This window comes from Saccostrea echinata, unplaced genomic scaffold (genome assembly GCF_033153115.1).
Source record: "Saccostrea echinata isolate AGI-Se365-2 ecotype Australia unplaced genomic scaffold, CSIRO_AGI_Sech_v1 ptg000011l, whole genome shotgun sequence".
In the NCBI taxonomy this organism is placed as follows: Eukaryota; Metazoa; Mollusca; class Bivalvia; order Ostreida; family Ostreidae; genus Saccostrea; species Saccostrea echinata.
Window position 1 is genome coordinate 2,480,850 of NW_026889760.1, and position 11,960 is coordinate 2,492,809.

General features: G+C 33.6%; 2 protein-coding genes across 3 annotated transcripts; one reads left to right on the plus strand and one right to left on the minus strand.

Annotated features, from left to right (window-relative positions):
• Positions 1 to 1,213: 1,213 nt before the first annotated feature.
• LOC133184922 (uncharacterized) lies at positions 1,214 to 3,334 on the minus strand. The gene is made up of 3 exons (XM_061319990.1): positions 3,198 to 3,334; positions 2,690 to 2,820; positions 1,214 to 1,786 (listed from the first exon to the last, which is right to left on the minus strand). Exons 1-3 carry the CDS (start codon positions 3,214 to 3,216, stop codon positions 1,232 to 1,234), a joined length of 705 nt encoding a protein of 234 aa, XP_061175974.1. The 5' UTR covers positions 3,217 to 3,334; the 3' UTR covers positions 1,214 to 1,231.
• Positions 3,335 to 3,538: 204 nt separating this feature from the next.
• Positions 3,539 to 11,960, plus strand: LOC133184805 (tumor suppressor candidate 2-like). 2 transcript variants are annotated; one of them, XM_061319883.1, is made up of 3 exons: positions 3,539 to 3,764; positions 6,324 to 6,432; positions 10,997 to 11,960. In XM_061319883.1, the coding sequence occupies exons 1-3, from the start codon at positions 3,625 to 3,627 to the stop codon at positions 11,072 to 11,074; spliced, it is 327 nt and encodes a 108-aa protein (XP_061175867.1). In that variant the 5' UTR covers positions 3,539 to 3,624; the 3' UTR covers positions 11,075 to 11,960. The 2 variants fall into 2 exon arrangements, with proteins under 2 accessions (XP_061175867.1, XP_061175868.1); XM_061319884.1 differs by lacking the exon at positions 10,997 to 11,960 and adding an exon at positions 7,393 to 7,437.

Sequence of the window (11,960 nt, forward strand, 5' to 3'; positions counted from 1 at the left end):
TCATCGAACTTCCCAGTGTCTTTACGGAAAACAATATACATGTACCATTAACAACAAGCATCACACTATTTTAAATTCTCAGTTCAAAGAAGTTCCAAAAGTAGATATATGTCAAAAAAATAAGTGCAGCGTTTTACCAAAGTTCAATTGTAACCCTGTTACATGACTATTCAATCCACTTACAAAGGTAACGTATCTCTCATTTTAAGATGCAAGTTATTAAAACCCAGCAGGAATCTTATTTTTGAGGTTACAAATATATGTCCAAAGGTCTTAAGTAAGTCAGAAGATCGGAGTAATTTGTGTAATAAAAGTATTTTAAAGCAGTGTATCCCCCAGACCTGACATTTTCAAACATTGAATGGAAATGGTATTCGATCATGACATTTTTGTCAACACTTTTTTTTGCCAATGACCTTGACATCTGTCCCAATTTGGCTGTCATTTATTATCTCTGTATTAAGTTGGGTCCACATGAGTCTTGAATTGTGTCTACATTATAATGATCCTTTATAATACCTTGTGACTCTCAACTTACGTGATAGACTTTCTCTTTTAGTGAGTTATCAACCCTGTAGCAATTCACAGACTCAAAGATCTTCAAGGCTTTTGTCGATCATGCATATATTTTTAATATGTATATTTATCACTTTTTTTTTACCTGGACCCATAACCCTAGATTTAATTTATTTTCTCCCGCCACATATAGCTAGCGATCTTCTAGCATGTGCGAAAATGAAACGTCAAATGGTATTCTTCAAATGGTCTACAACATCGCTAATAATTAAGCCAGATGAGAAACCCACTTGCAATCTTGTTGTATGCAGCTATAACAATAACTGACGTATAAAAGACGTAAAAACATATTATAAATATTGTACAAGTACTTCATCATTATTCTGACATTGTGTCTCGGATTTTACACATAGGTTTGAAATTGCACAGGTGATGCCACCCTTAGTCCCATGTAAATACCGGTATATTTAATTCTGACGATAGATTAGACACAACTTCGTATGTCTTAAAGTTATGAAACTGTAGATTAAATAGTGTTATTTGTATACAATCCGAACGGGTGAACAAAAAAAAAAAGTAAATCAACATAAATGTTGAAAAAAGATAGGAACTGACCATTAAACGTCTACATGAATAGGGAAATAAACAACTTACGGTCAAAGAAGTGAACAAAACTTAAGTAAACAAGAAACTGTTTCAATATTTATTTTTCTGTTCAAGTCAAATCGTTATCGTCAAACAGATCACATTGAACGTCACGTAGCATGTGTTTGAAAGACTGGTGGACAAAAACTGGTTTTGAAGGATTACCAAACAGCACTGAGTCCTCAAAACCTTCATCGTCTGTCGTGTAAAACTGTCCCCTGTGAGTCTGTGACGTATTGTCGTCATATTCATGCTCTTGCGTCTTTCGTATCGTTCCTGCAATTTCTGGTACATTGTTCTGAATTGTTGGATTGCTTCCTTCAGTTGGTATCGGTAATTGCCCACTTTCATCCAGCCCCAATTTTTGATAAGAATTTTTGGTATGTTTTGGAGAGAATTTTTCCGTATGACTGATTTTTGAAGATTTCTCCATTTCTGCATTTTTCTCCTTTTTCTTGTCACTTTTCACCTGAATCAAGGACATTTCATTTTCTAGTCTGCATCTTGAAAGTCTCGACTTTGTAACACGTGTCCCGTAGCCATGTCTTGGTTTCAGAACTGTAAAAGCTGGTCTCGAGAAGGTTGCTTCTGTTCTTGCTGCACAAGTTGCAGTGTTGCGTTGCGTCTGTTGTGAAGGAAAAACCTAGCTGTATTGGTAATCCCTTTTTGATGTTTCAGTGTTAAATTCAGTAATTAATAATATAAGAGAAAAAAGGACAAGATAAAGTAAAGCATAAGTTAATCCTGGACTAAACATATACTTAATTTTTCCCCTTAAAACTACCATGCATTTTTTCTAACCAAAGACATAAAAAGCCTGAGAAGATCGTACAAATGTTGAAGGGGGTGGGGTGTTAAATTCTATAATTACAAAAAAGAGAGATGTGGTTGAGGAAGGGCTACCCTGGAACCTTAGGAGGGGTGTGCATGCATTATTGCGTTTGGGAAGAGCTTTATGGTTTTGGATAACATAAATCAAACAAACTTAAGCTTATATATTCATCGCATTTAGATTTGAGGTAATTTATTCACTTTTTTAATTTTTCAAATATGATTCAAATGAATTAAAAATTTCAGCAGAAAAGGGCGAGTTAACTACAACCTCCACCTTTTCTTCATGGGCCGATGAATAGAGGACCATGGTCTTACTTTTTATTAGATTTAGTATATTATAGTCCACATGAGGTGTACTTATCAATTTCATCAGTTAAAAAAAAGTACCAAATACCTACATTAAAAATACCCCGTGTCTAATGCAGATACTTGTTTTACCACAGATCTATAAATAGTATAGCTAACAAAAATATTTTAAATGTTATTTATGTCTTTGGTATCACGTAGTTTTTAATTATAATTGTTCAAAAATTGATAAGCACACCGAATCCAGTAGTTACAGAATTAAGATTAGATTATTACGAATATATATCAAAGGTATAAATTGAGCATAAAATTTAAATGGATTGGGATCAAGACAGAGAGATCTACTTCTAAGTGGTTTGTGCTATCTACATGTTTTGTTATGACTTACCGCAGTGTTGTACAGCCGATGGGCCAGGTAATCTATCGGGTCTTCAGGCCTCTCCTTCGCGACATCTGCTACAGCAGACGACAAGATGTCCCCCAGCTTCTCCCGGACATAACCACTGTATCTCTCCGCCTCTGTTTATTGGAACAAATTTATAATGGGAGTTATAGCAATTTTTTTTTATTTTAGAAAGGCGTGGTTAGGAAGGATAGGGTTCACGTGCACAATCCACGATTTAAATTTTAAAATATATATTAGGCATGTGCAAAAGATGCTGAATACTGATAAGCTATAATCTCTGTACCAATCTGCTTAGCGACATCCTGAAATGTTGCACATATTTAAACTTCAAACAAGTCTTGTATATGTACTTTCCTTTCTTGCTTAATTGACTGCAGGCATGCAGCTAATTATAAACTTGCATAAAAGTTAGCTTTTTGAGGACAAAGGCATAGTTAAAAGGAAAATGTCAAAAATTATGAGTATTATTTTAAGTTAACGCACGCTGTACCTTCTTTTACTTTATCCATCACATGAGACAACAATAATCAAGTTGACACACAATTCGGGATAGCTTTGTTGTTATTTCTCCACAGCTTATTTTTCATTGGTTGTTGCTATCAATAAAAGGGAGTAGTCATTTTATTGTCAAATGTAACGTATGGATTTTACTATTAAAGCATATTTTCATACTTTGAAAATTACTTTTTTCTCCTTTTATATACAAAGTATCCTATGTGCTATAAATACTTTTGCTCTTTTAATTCAAATAATCATATTATTTTGTTTTTAATATATCCAATTTTGACATTTTCAAATAAGAGCCTTTCCGGAATTGAAATCATTTCCAGCTCATTCCATAGGTAGACATATTGAATTTCCGGAAAATGGTGGCCAGAGTCATGATGTAGCCTTGTCATCTCCTAAAATGCCAGAAAATGGGTCAAAAAACATCTTCTATGGCACGAAAAGTGTCACAGTCGGTATCATCAATGTTTGGTTCAACCAATGATAGCGAGACAGGCCCAGGGTTTTCTTCTGCTTTGGCGATAACACCTTTTGTATACACTAAAAAAGGGTAATCATCTATAAAAACGTATAATCCATAGATTACGTGTTCGTTTATTTACGTCTTCGTAAAATTTTAAGCTTATGATATGTAGATATTCTTTTGTTTACTTTTATACAGTCTAAGCAGCCCCGTGAACAGCTATATGAAATTTGATACGTGTATGACATTTGTCCTTGAATCTTTTCCTTCATTCGAGAAATTGTAGTGTCTGATATGTATTAGAAATATGTGCACAGACAAGAAAAAGTTCCCATGTTGCTTCCATTCATTTTATGGAGAGAAAACTCATATATATTCATAAACTCAAACACGCAGGGCTTTCAAAAAAAAAAAAAAAACAGTACCTTAACAAAAATAGGAAGTACCATATGGAAGCTATTTCAATTAAAAATGTCATCGAATTTTTCTTCATCAAATATTTTTGCTGGTACAATCATGATTTCAGTCGGGTAAAAGTACCAAGTACCAGCAGATTTTGGGTAGACTTTACTTTACCAGTCCCCAGATCAGTCTATGCGAAAGTCACCAGACCGTCAGTTTTTACCGGTAAAATTTGGTTCGGGTCGGTAAAAAAATTCAGGATACAGGACCAATTGTCCGATAAAAAATTAAGGCCTAAAAATCTGAATTTACATGTACATATGGTCTTATTCTCCATACATATCCTTAATTTGATCCATTTAGCAGTAATACATGATTAATGTTAATCTATAAGAATCCTGTCATGATCGTTTATTTCTAACTCGAATTTCCTCTGTCATGGAAAATAGGTCTATAGATAGCTCATACGTAAATTTGGGTGGGAAAATTATTTTCATTATAAAACAAGAGTAACCATAATGAGTTACTTCAGGAAATAAATAAATATATTTTAAAGTGCATTTTAAGGTTTAAAAAAAGTCTTTGAAAATGTGTATTTTGTTTGTATGTGTCAAATAACCAGAAAAAGAGAAAATTGTATGGGTTAGTCATATCCCTTTAAAAAGGAAAATTATTAATAGTAAGCTCATTCATTTCAATTAAGTAATTTTTTTATAATCTCAAATCTGGATCTATTTGAGATTAAATTTAATAGCGAGAATCCCCCCGCCTTTTTTCAATCTCTGTATGATAATGATGAATGACTGAATTTAAAGAAAAAAGGTCAGTCTGGTAAGTAAATGCTTGGTCTGGTAAAATATATATTTTTACTAGACCTAATGGCCTGTAAAAATTTTAGACTTTCGCATAGACTGCCAGATCCGCAAGATCCGCGTGCTCATTGCGCTATGACGTAAGATTTAAGTCATTCAACTGATAAGGGTTAGTCTTGCACACTACTAGACTGGTTAGGGTTAGTCTTGCACCCACTAGGGCTGAATGATTCACCGAAATATCGATATTGTTCAATGTTCGATTCACTATCGCGATTTTCGGTTCGGTACGTTTTTTTGGGGGGGGGTTTGGTTTCTCCTTGAAATAGATCAGGTTTGACCTCATTTTAATAGTTTGAGACACACGAGGGAGAAAATTGTGATGGAGAAAGTTTCACAGCAGGCTGCCACTCTAGTATTGACACGAACAAAGTGCTCTTTTAATCTACAGAAGCATAAGTAGTGCTCTTTATTGTATCACCACTTTTTACTTGCCTTTTGAAATCTGAATACATGTTTTCTTTAACCTTATGATTTGTTTCTTTTTTAAAATGTATTGAAAAAATTGAATTGTGACACAAGTATCGTGATATGTACCGTATCTTGAAGGGGGCGTATCGTTTCAGACCTAGCACCCACCTGAGAGATTAGGGTTAGTCCTTGCACAAGTATTCGACTAATAAGGGTTAGTCTCGCACCCATCCAAGAGTCCTGGCACATTATTTGACTGATTAGGGTTAGTCTAGTGTCCGCCCGGGAGATTTGGCTTAGTCCTCACAAACCATCCGAGAGATTAGGACTAGTAGGGCTAGTGATTTTTTCTCTTAGATAAATTAAGAAATTCAGTTGCTTCTGTATTTTAATTCAGCGTTAACAGCATTTCGTTGGTTTGTTTAAATGAAAAAATGGCTAAGTACAAAAGAAACGACACTAAGCATGCGCCACAGGCGCTTCGTTGACAATGATTTTTTGTAGATTTTTCAATGATAAACAATATTTATTAATTTTTTTTAGAGAATGAGGTTTGAAAACTTCATTTTAACTAAACTTTTAACCATAGAATTCGATTTGGGGGTCAAAAAGGCCAAAAACCTCGTACTTTTTATTTATTTTTTATTGCTCATGCGATCTCACATATATTGAAGTCGTCTAAACGACACTATATTTTAGCACGTTTTTCTGGGGACAGGTAAAGTAAAGTCGTTCCCAGATTTTGATATTATACAGGATTCTTTACAGGATATATTTATTTGTGTGTTTCAATGCCTTAGCATCATAATTCAGATTTTTTGTTTTGTAATTAATTAGATATTCTACATGTTGTGGAAAACATGACATTAACTTTGGCCTCCCAGAGCTATACTAGTATTGCAGAAGTGACTTGACATGAATTATCCCCAAAAAATGTCAAATAATATCCAATATATTTTAGATCAAGGTTTTATGATGAGGATGGGGACTTAGCCCATGAGTTTTATGAGGAAAAAGATATTGGAGGCCACACAGTAATGGAACAACACTGGCGAAACCTCACACCAGAGGTAAAGGTTAATCTGATATGTTTTTTTTTAAATTATTTAAAATAAAGTTAAAGAGGCTGATCCTTAAAATTAATATAATAGATAAGAGTATCACTTTACAATATGGTCTCAGTCTTCAGTCTTGGTATAAGTTCAAAAAACAAAAGGAGCTGGCTGATTCCACCAAAGGGCTGATATTTATTGGTTATGGACTAAATACTGGAAAATATGCCAGCCTGAGTTCTTGGTGTGGTAAAGTGGACCAAGCTTGTGAGATCCACCACTGCACAAAGACCTGGGGCAGACATAATTCCTAATATTCAGTTAATAACTCTTTTGTTACATATTTAATGCCAATACATTTTTATTGATTCAATGAAATCTCTCTAAATTTTTGTTCATAAACATCTTTACAACATTAGTAACTGCCAGTACAACAGATTATTTGTGATGTCAAATATATATGTATAAGATGTCATTAAGAATAGAGAGATGGGGAAATACATTGTAATGTCACACACAATTGTAATCCCTGGTCATTGTAAGTGTGGGAAGATTTGGCTTTGTAAATGCCTAGGTTATATCTATATATTTACAAGGGCTGTTTGGAAATTATTGAGACATTTACTCCATTAAAGAAAGAGATAAATTCATGAAAATTCGTCAACATCTTATCAAGAACAGTTGAAACATAAGAGCAAAATCCCTGTGAAAACACGAACTTGTATATGTCCGTTGAACTCATCTGGAGCAGCATTGCTACATCATTTTAACGTCACGTTAGCCGTAGATTTGTTTTCATGTTGAATCAATCGGGAAGAGTTAACTTTTCTTTTTCTGTTATCACTTACATAATACACTGTATTCTATAAATCAAACTCTCTTTTTTCTTAACAATTCTTTAAAAAAGTAAAATAATGTGTTTTTGCTACCCCAATGTAAAATTACTTGACGAGCATCATTCAGTACCTTCTTTTGCAGTGCAGGTCAACACTACTTGGTCCATATTAATTGATGGTCATCATGAGCCTTTGTTTTCACTCTTGTTGACTCAATAAATACCAAAGAAAAACAAAAAAATCTCTACACATGTTTTTATTAATTTTTCCACTTAGTACGGGTCCACCAGAGCTTAGTACGAAGTAGATACTGATTTTCATTATCTGATTTTGTGACTGCGCCAGGTAACCATACTTTCAACTTAATGATATACCATAGAAAAATTTTTTTTTTCTGAACTGTTTTTTGCTTTTATTTATTGCTAGTGTATATGCCAATTTTCACCAAAAGACATTAGAATGTAGAATAAACACAATGTAATTGTAATTTCTGAACAGCCCTCATATTGAGAAATATATATATCAAAAACAAAATATATAATAACAAGAGGCCCATGGGCCTCAACACTCACCTGAGTCAATATGGCCCTGTTGTTCTTCGTCAGCAGATTTCTTCTCCTATATATTCATATGTAAAGCTTTGATCGCCTGTTCTAGGTAGTGTTAAATCTAAAGCAAACTTGCATGGCGTGGCGCCATGCCCTTTTTCCTTGGCGCCATGCCCTTTTTTCCAGCGCCATGCCCTTTTTCTGCTTGCCAAAAATAAATAATATGCCCAACAGTGGAGATTGACTAGCTACTCTGTTTATTCAGTGCATGCTGATTAGCCCTTTTGTTTATTTAATGTATACTCAAAGGTGTGAATTCACGGCAGGAAATTACTTCTCGCTTGAACGCACACAGCCACCTGGTCAGGTAACATGCCTCAGGCTGTTAGGGTATAGGAGATAACATGAGAAAAACATCATTTGATTACACTGAATATGCAAGAATTAGCCCAATGTCTAAGATATATGAACTTGTGAATTAAATGAATTAAGACAGAATCGTTTTTTTTTAAACTGAAAGTAGGAAAAAAACATAGTTGATGATGAAAAGTGTAAAACAGTCTGCTCATTTAATCTAAATAAACTCAACTTGTATTGCACCAAAACTGAATATTATATGAGAAATGGGCCTGGAAACAACAAAGTATGAAGTGTATTTCTTTGAATGATGTTTTGTTCTTTAGAGTTGACACCCTGAGGTCAATTAAAAGTATTTAACAAAATTTACAAGATTTATTTCATTTAAAGTTTTATTTTATTTTATTTTATTATTTTTTTTTTTTTGTTTAGATCAGAATTTTCACTTCATAATATTGATAGATTATTTTCCAAATAAAGAAACTGCCAATAACAATTATTTTCTAAGTAACCCCCCCTTCCCCCTTGGAAAAAAAATTATTTTTGTTTTTTGCATGTCATACACCAATAACACTATTCCAAACAGGAAAAAATCCTGGGATGCCTCCAACTGATAATTCTTGGTGCATGCAACAGCTAGATTCACACCTATAATGGTTTTTAAAATAACCTAATATCTAATTCCTTGTGTAAAAATTTATATATACATGTATATTTTTTAATTGTCATCTCGGTATGTGAATGGTACTATGTTGTTTTTCTTTTTTAAAAATGAATAATTGAAAACAGATTTATAAATTTCATTACCTTTTAATTACTTGTATACAATGTAAATAAAGATTTTAGTATAATAATAATTAAGTACATAAAGTAAAAGTTTATAATTTCAAAGGCACGTTAAAGAGTGCCCCTATGAAAACTTGTCGCGGAATAAAGTCCCCTTTTGATTTTTTGATTACCATGCCCTTTTTAGAGTCTAGATTTAACACTAGTTCTAGGCATACCCTTAGCCTACCCCCAGGTGCCATGTTTTGAATGAAATTGAATCTAAACTTTCTGAGGATGCTTCTATATTCAAATAACTAATCATGGCTTTGCTGTTCTTGAAAAAATTTTAAAGATGTCGGGGGGGGGGGGGGGTTCATGATTTGAACGAACTTGAATCTACATTACCTGAGGATGCTTCTGTACCAATATGACTAATCATGGCTTTGTTGTTCTTGAGAAGATTTTTAAAGAATTTTTCTATATATTCCTATGTAAAACTTTGATACCTCATGGTGGCCCCACCCTACCCCAGGGGGTCATGATTTGAACAAACTTGAATCTACACTACCTGAGGATGATTCCATATCAATATGACTAGTTGTGGCTTTGTTGTTTTTGAGAAGAAGATTTTTAAAGAATTTTTTCTATATATATTCCTTTGTAAAACTTTGATACCCCATTGTGGCCCCACCCTACCCCAGGGGGTCATGATTTGAACAAACTGGAATCTACACTACCTGAGGATGATTCCGTATCAATATGACTAATTGTGGCTTTGTTTTTTTTTTGAGAAGAAGATTTTTAAAGATTTTGTCTATATATTCCTATGTAAAACTTTGATCCCCCATTGTGGCCCCACCCTTCCCCTGGGGGTCGTGATTTGAACAAAAACTTGAATCTACACTACCTGAGGATAATTCCATATCAATATGACTAATTGTGACTTTGTTGTTCTTGAGAAGAAGATTTTTAAAGATTTGTCCTTTATATTCCACTGTAAAACTTTGATCCCCCATTGTGGCCCCACCCTATCCCCGAGGGTCATGATTTGAACAAACTTGAATCTACACTACATGAGGATGATTCCATGAAAATATGATTAATTGTGGCTTTGTTGTTCTTGAGAAGAAGATTTTTAAAGAAATTTCCTATATATTCCTATGTTAAACTTTGATCCCCCATTGTCGCCCCACCCTATCCAGGGGGTCATGATTTGAACAAACTTGAATCTACACTATGTAATGAAGGTTTCACAAAAGTTTCAACTTTTCTGGCCCATTAGTTCTTGAGAAGAAGATTTTTAAAAGATGACACCAAATTTTCACCAATTCTTAATTATCTCCCTTGGAAGTGGGCGTGGCCCTTCATTTGAACAAACTTAAACCCCCTTCACCCAAGGATGCTTTGTGGCAAGTTTGGTTGAAATTGGCTCAGTGGTTCTGGGGAAGAAGTCGAAAATGTGAAAAGTTTACAGAAGGACGATGGACAAAATGTGATCAGAAAAGCTCACTTGAGCCTTCAGTTCAGGTGAGCTAACAAAAGTGCATTGTGTTATCAAAGATTTTATAGACATACATGTAGTTTGAGGGTATATTATATGTTGCTTTAACACTTTCATACAAAAGTTTCATCTCTGAATAATCACATAAAATCAAGAGAAATAATACTAGAGCAATACAGTCTCTGGTTACAGGGTGAAGCAGAGAAATCACGATCTTAAAATTTGTGTCAGGGCTGATACATTACTATTCTAAGTGTTAGATATATATAAAATTGAAGTGTTTAATTTTTCATGAAGAAACCTTTCAAGATATAAACACTGTAGACATACTCTTTTCCATGGGGTCATAATTCCGCAGAATCAGAATTTCTATTAATCAGCGGTCAGAATATTACCCGAATTTCTTGGATTTATGACCATGTACACTAAACATGAAAATTGTAAATTAATCCCACATGGGTAAAAAATGTCCACAGTATTTAAGGTAGAACTCTCCAAAATTAGGGTCTGTTCATTTTCAATCTACAACTCCAGTAATTTTTTCAATCCTTGTCTTGGACAATTTTTTTCAGGGTGAAGTCAAACTTCCCATTCCGCGGCTTCATATGGATTTCCCTGTTGTAATATGTGAGGCTCCATATTCCAGTTGACTTTAATATTGATGGCAGTGAATATGTGGACCTTGTCTCAGCAAATGGAAACGTTCATTCCATATTTTGTAAGGAATTACTTTACATTAAAACTTAAGAAGAATAGTTCTGAATAAACATTGAACAAAATTGTACAAATGTATACAAAGGAATATTTCTATCAAGCAAAAATGTATGTGTAATGGATATGTATATAACTTACTTCATAAATGTGATGATTGTGTTGCTTTATTCACTTGCACAACATATGGACTAACTTAAGGAATCTGACTGCTTGTGTTTTCTGAAAAAGAGCATTCCCTGTTGTTACATTTGCAGTGCACGTGCCTCAAAGTTATCCCACAAGGATGAGCTTATTGAGTTAGGATTAGTATATTACAATCAATACATGAATTCCTGTTTTTGTCTGGTGTGTGGAGTACGAGATATCAAAATGGAGTAGGACAGAAGGGTATCAGACACAATATGTAAAAAATACTGCTGTATACTGATAATTACTGAAGTTTTACTTGCTAGGACTACGATGTATGTAATCTGTGATTGTGCAATAATTGATTTTTTTTTTGTTTGCAAACATATAAAAGTGTATGTTGTGTTCCAGTCTTGTGAGTTTTATTTCTGGAGATATTGGTAGATGTATAAAATGAAGATTTATTTATTAATACAGAGAGGAGTAAACCTCAAGTATTATAATGTACACAGTATACCCAAGTTTTCTTTATATGTAGTACTTTATCATTAATTTTAAATCAAACATGTTGATTGAATCTTGGGTGTACAATTTTGAATGTAAATTTTACATCTAATTATTACCAGTATGTATCATACTGTGAAATGTTTCATTGATAAATGTTTCAATAAAATTTATTAGGTAAGCATTTTTAAA

What these genes read in the sequence shown, in the direction of transcription:
- LOC133184922 (XM_061319990.1), bottom strand. An exon ending in ATCGGCTGTACAACACTGCG is followed by an intron (nt 1,787 to 2,689) that starts GTAAGTCATAAC and finishes CCTTCACAACAG; the next exon opens with ACGCAACGCAACACTGCAAC.
- LOC133184805 (XM_061319883.1), top strand. Translation starts at nt 3,625, where the DNA reads ATGGGTCAAAAAACATCTTCTATGGCACGAAAAGTGTCACAGTCGGTA. An exon ending in TTTGTATACACTAAAAAAGG is followed by an intron (nt 3,765 to 6,323) that starts GTAATCATCTAT and finishes AATATATTTTAG; the next exon opens with ATCAAGGTTTTATGATGAGG. An exon ending in GGCGAAACCTCACACCAGAG is followed by an intron (nt 6,433 to 10,996) that starts GTAAAGGTTAAT and finishes AATTTTTTTCAG; the next exon opens with GGTGAAGTCAAACTTCCCAT.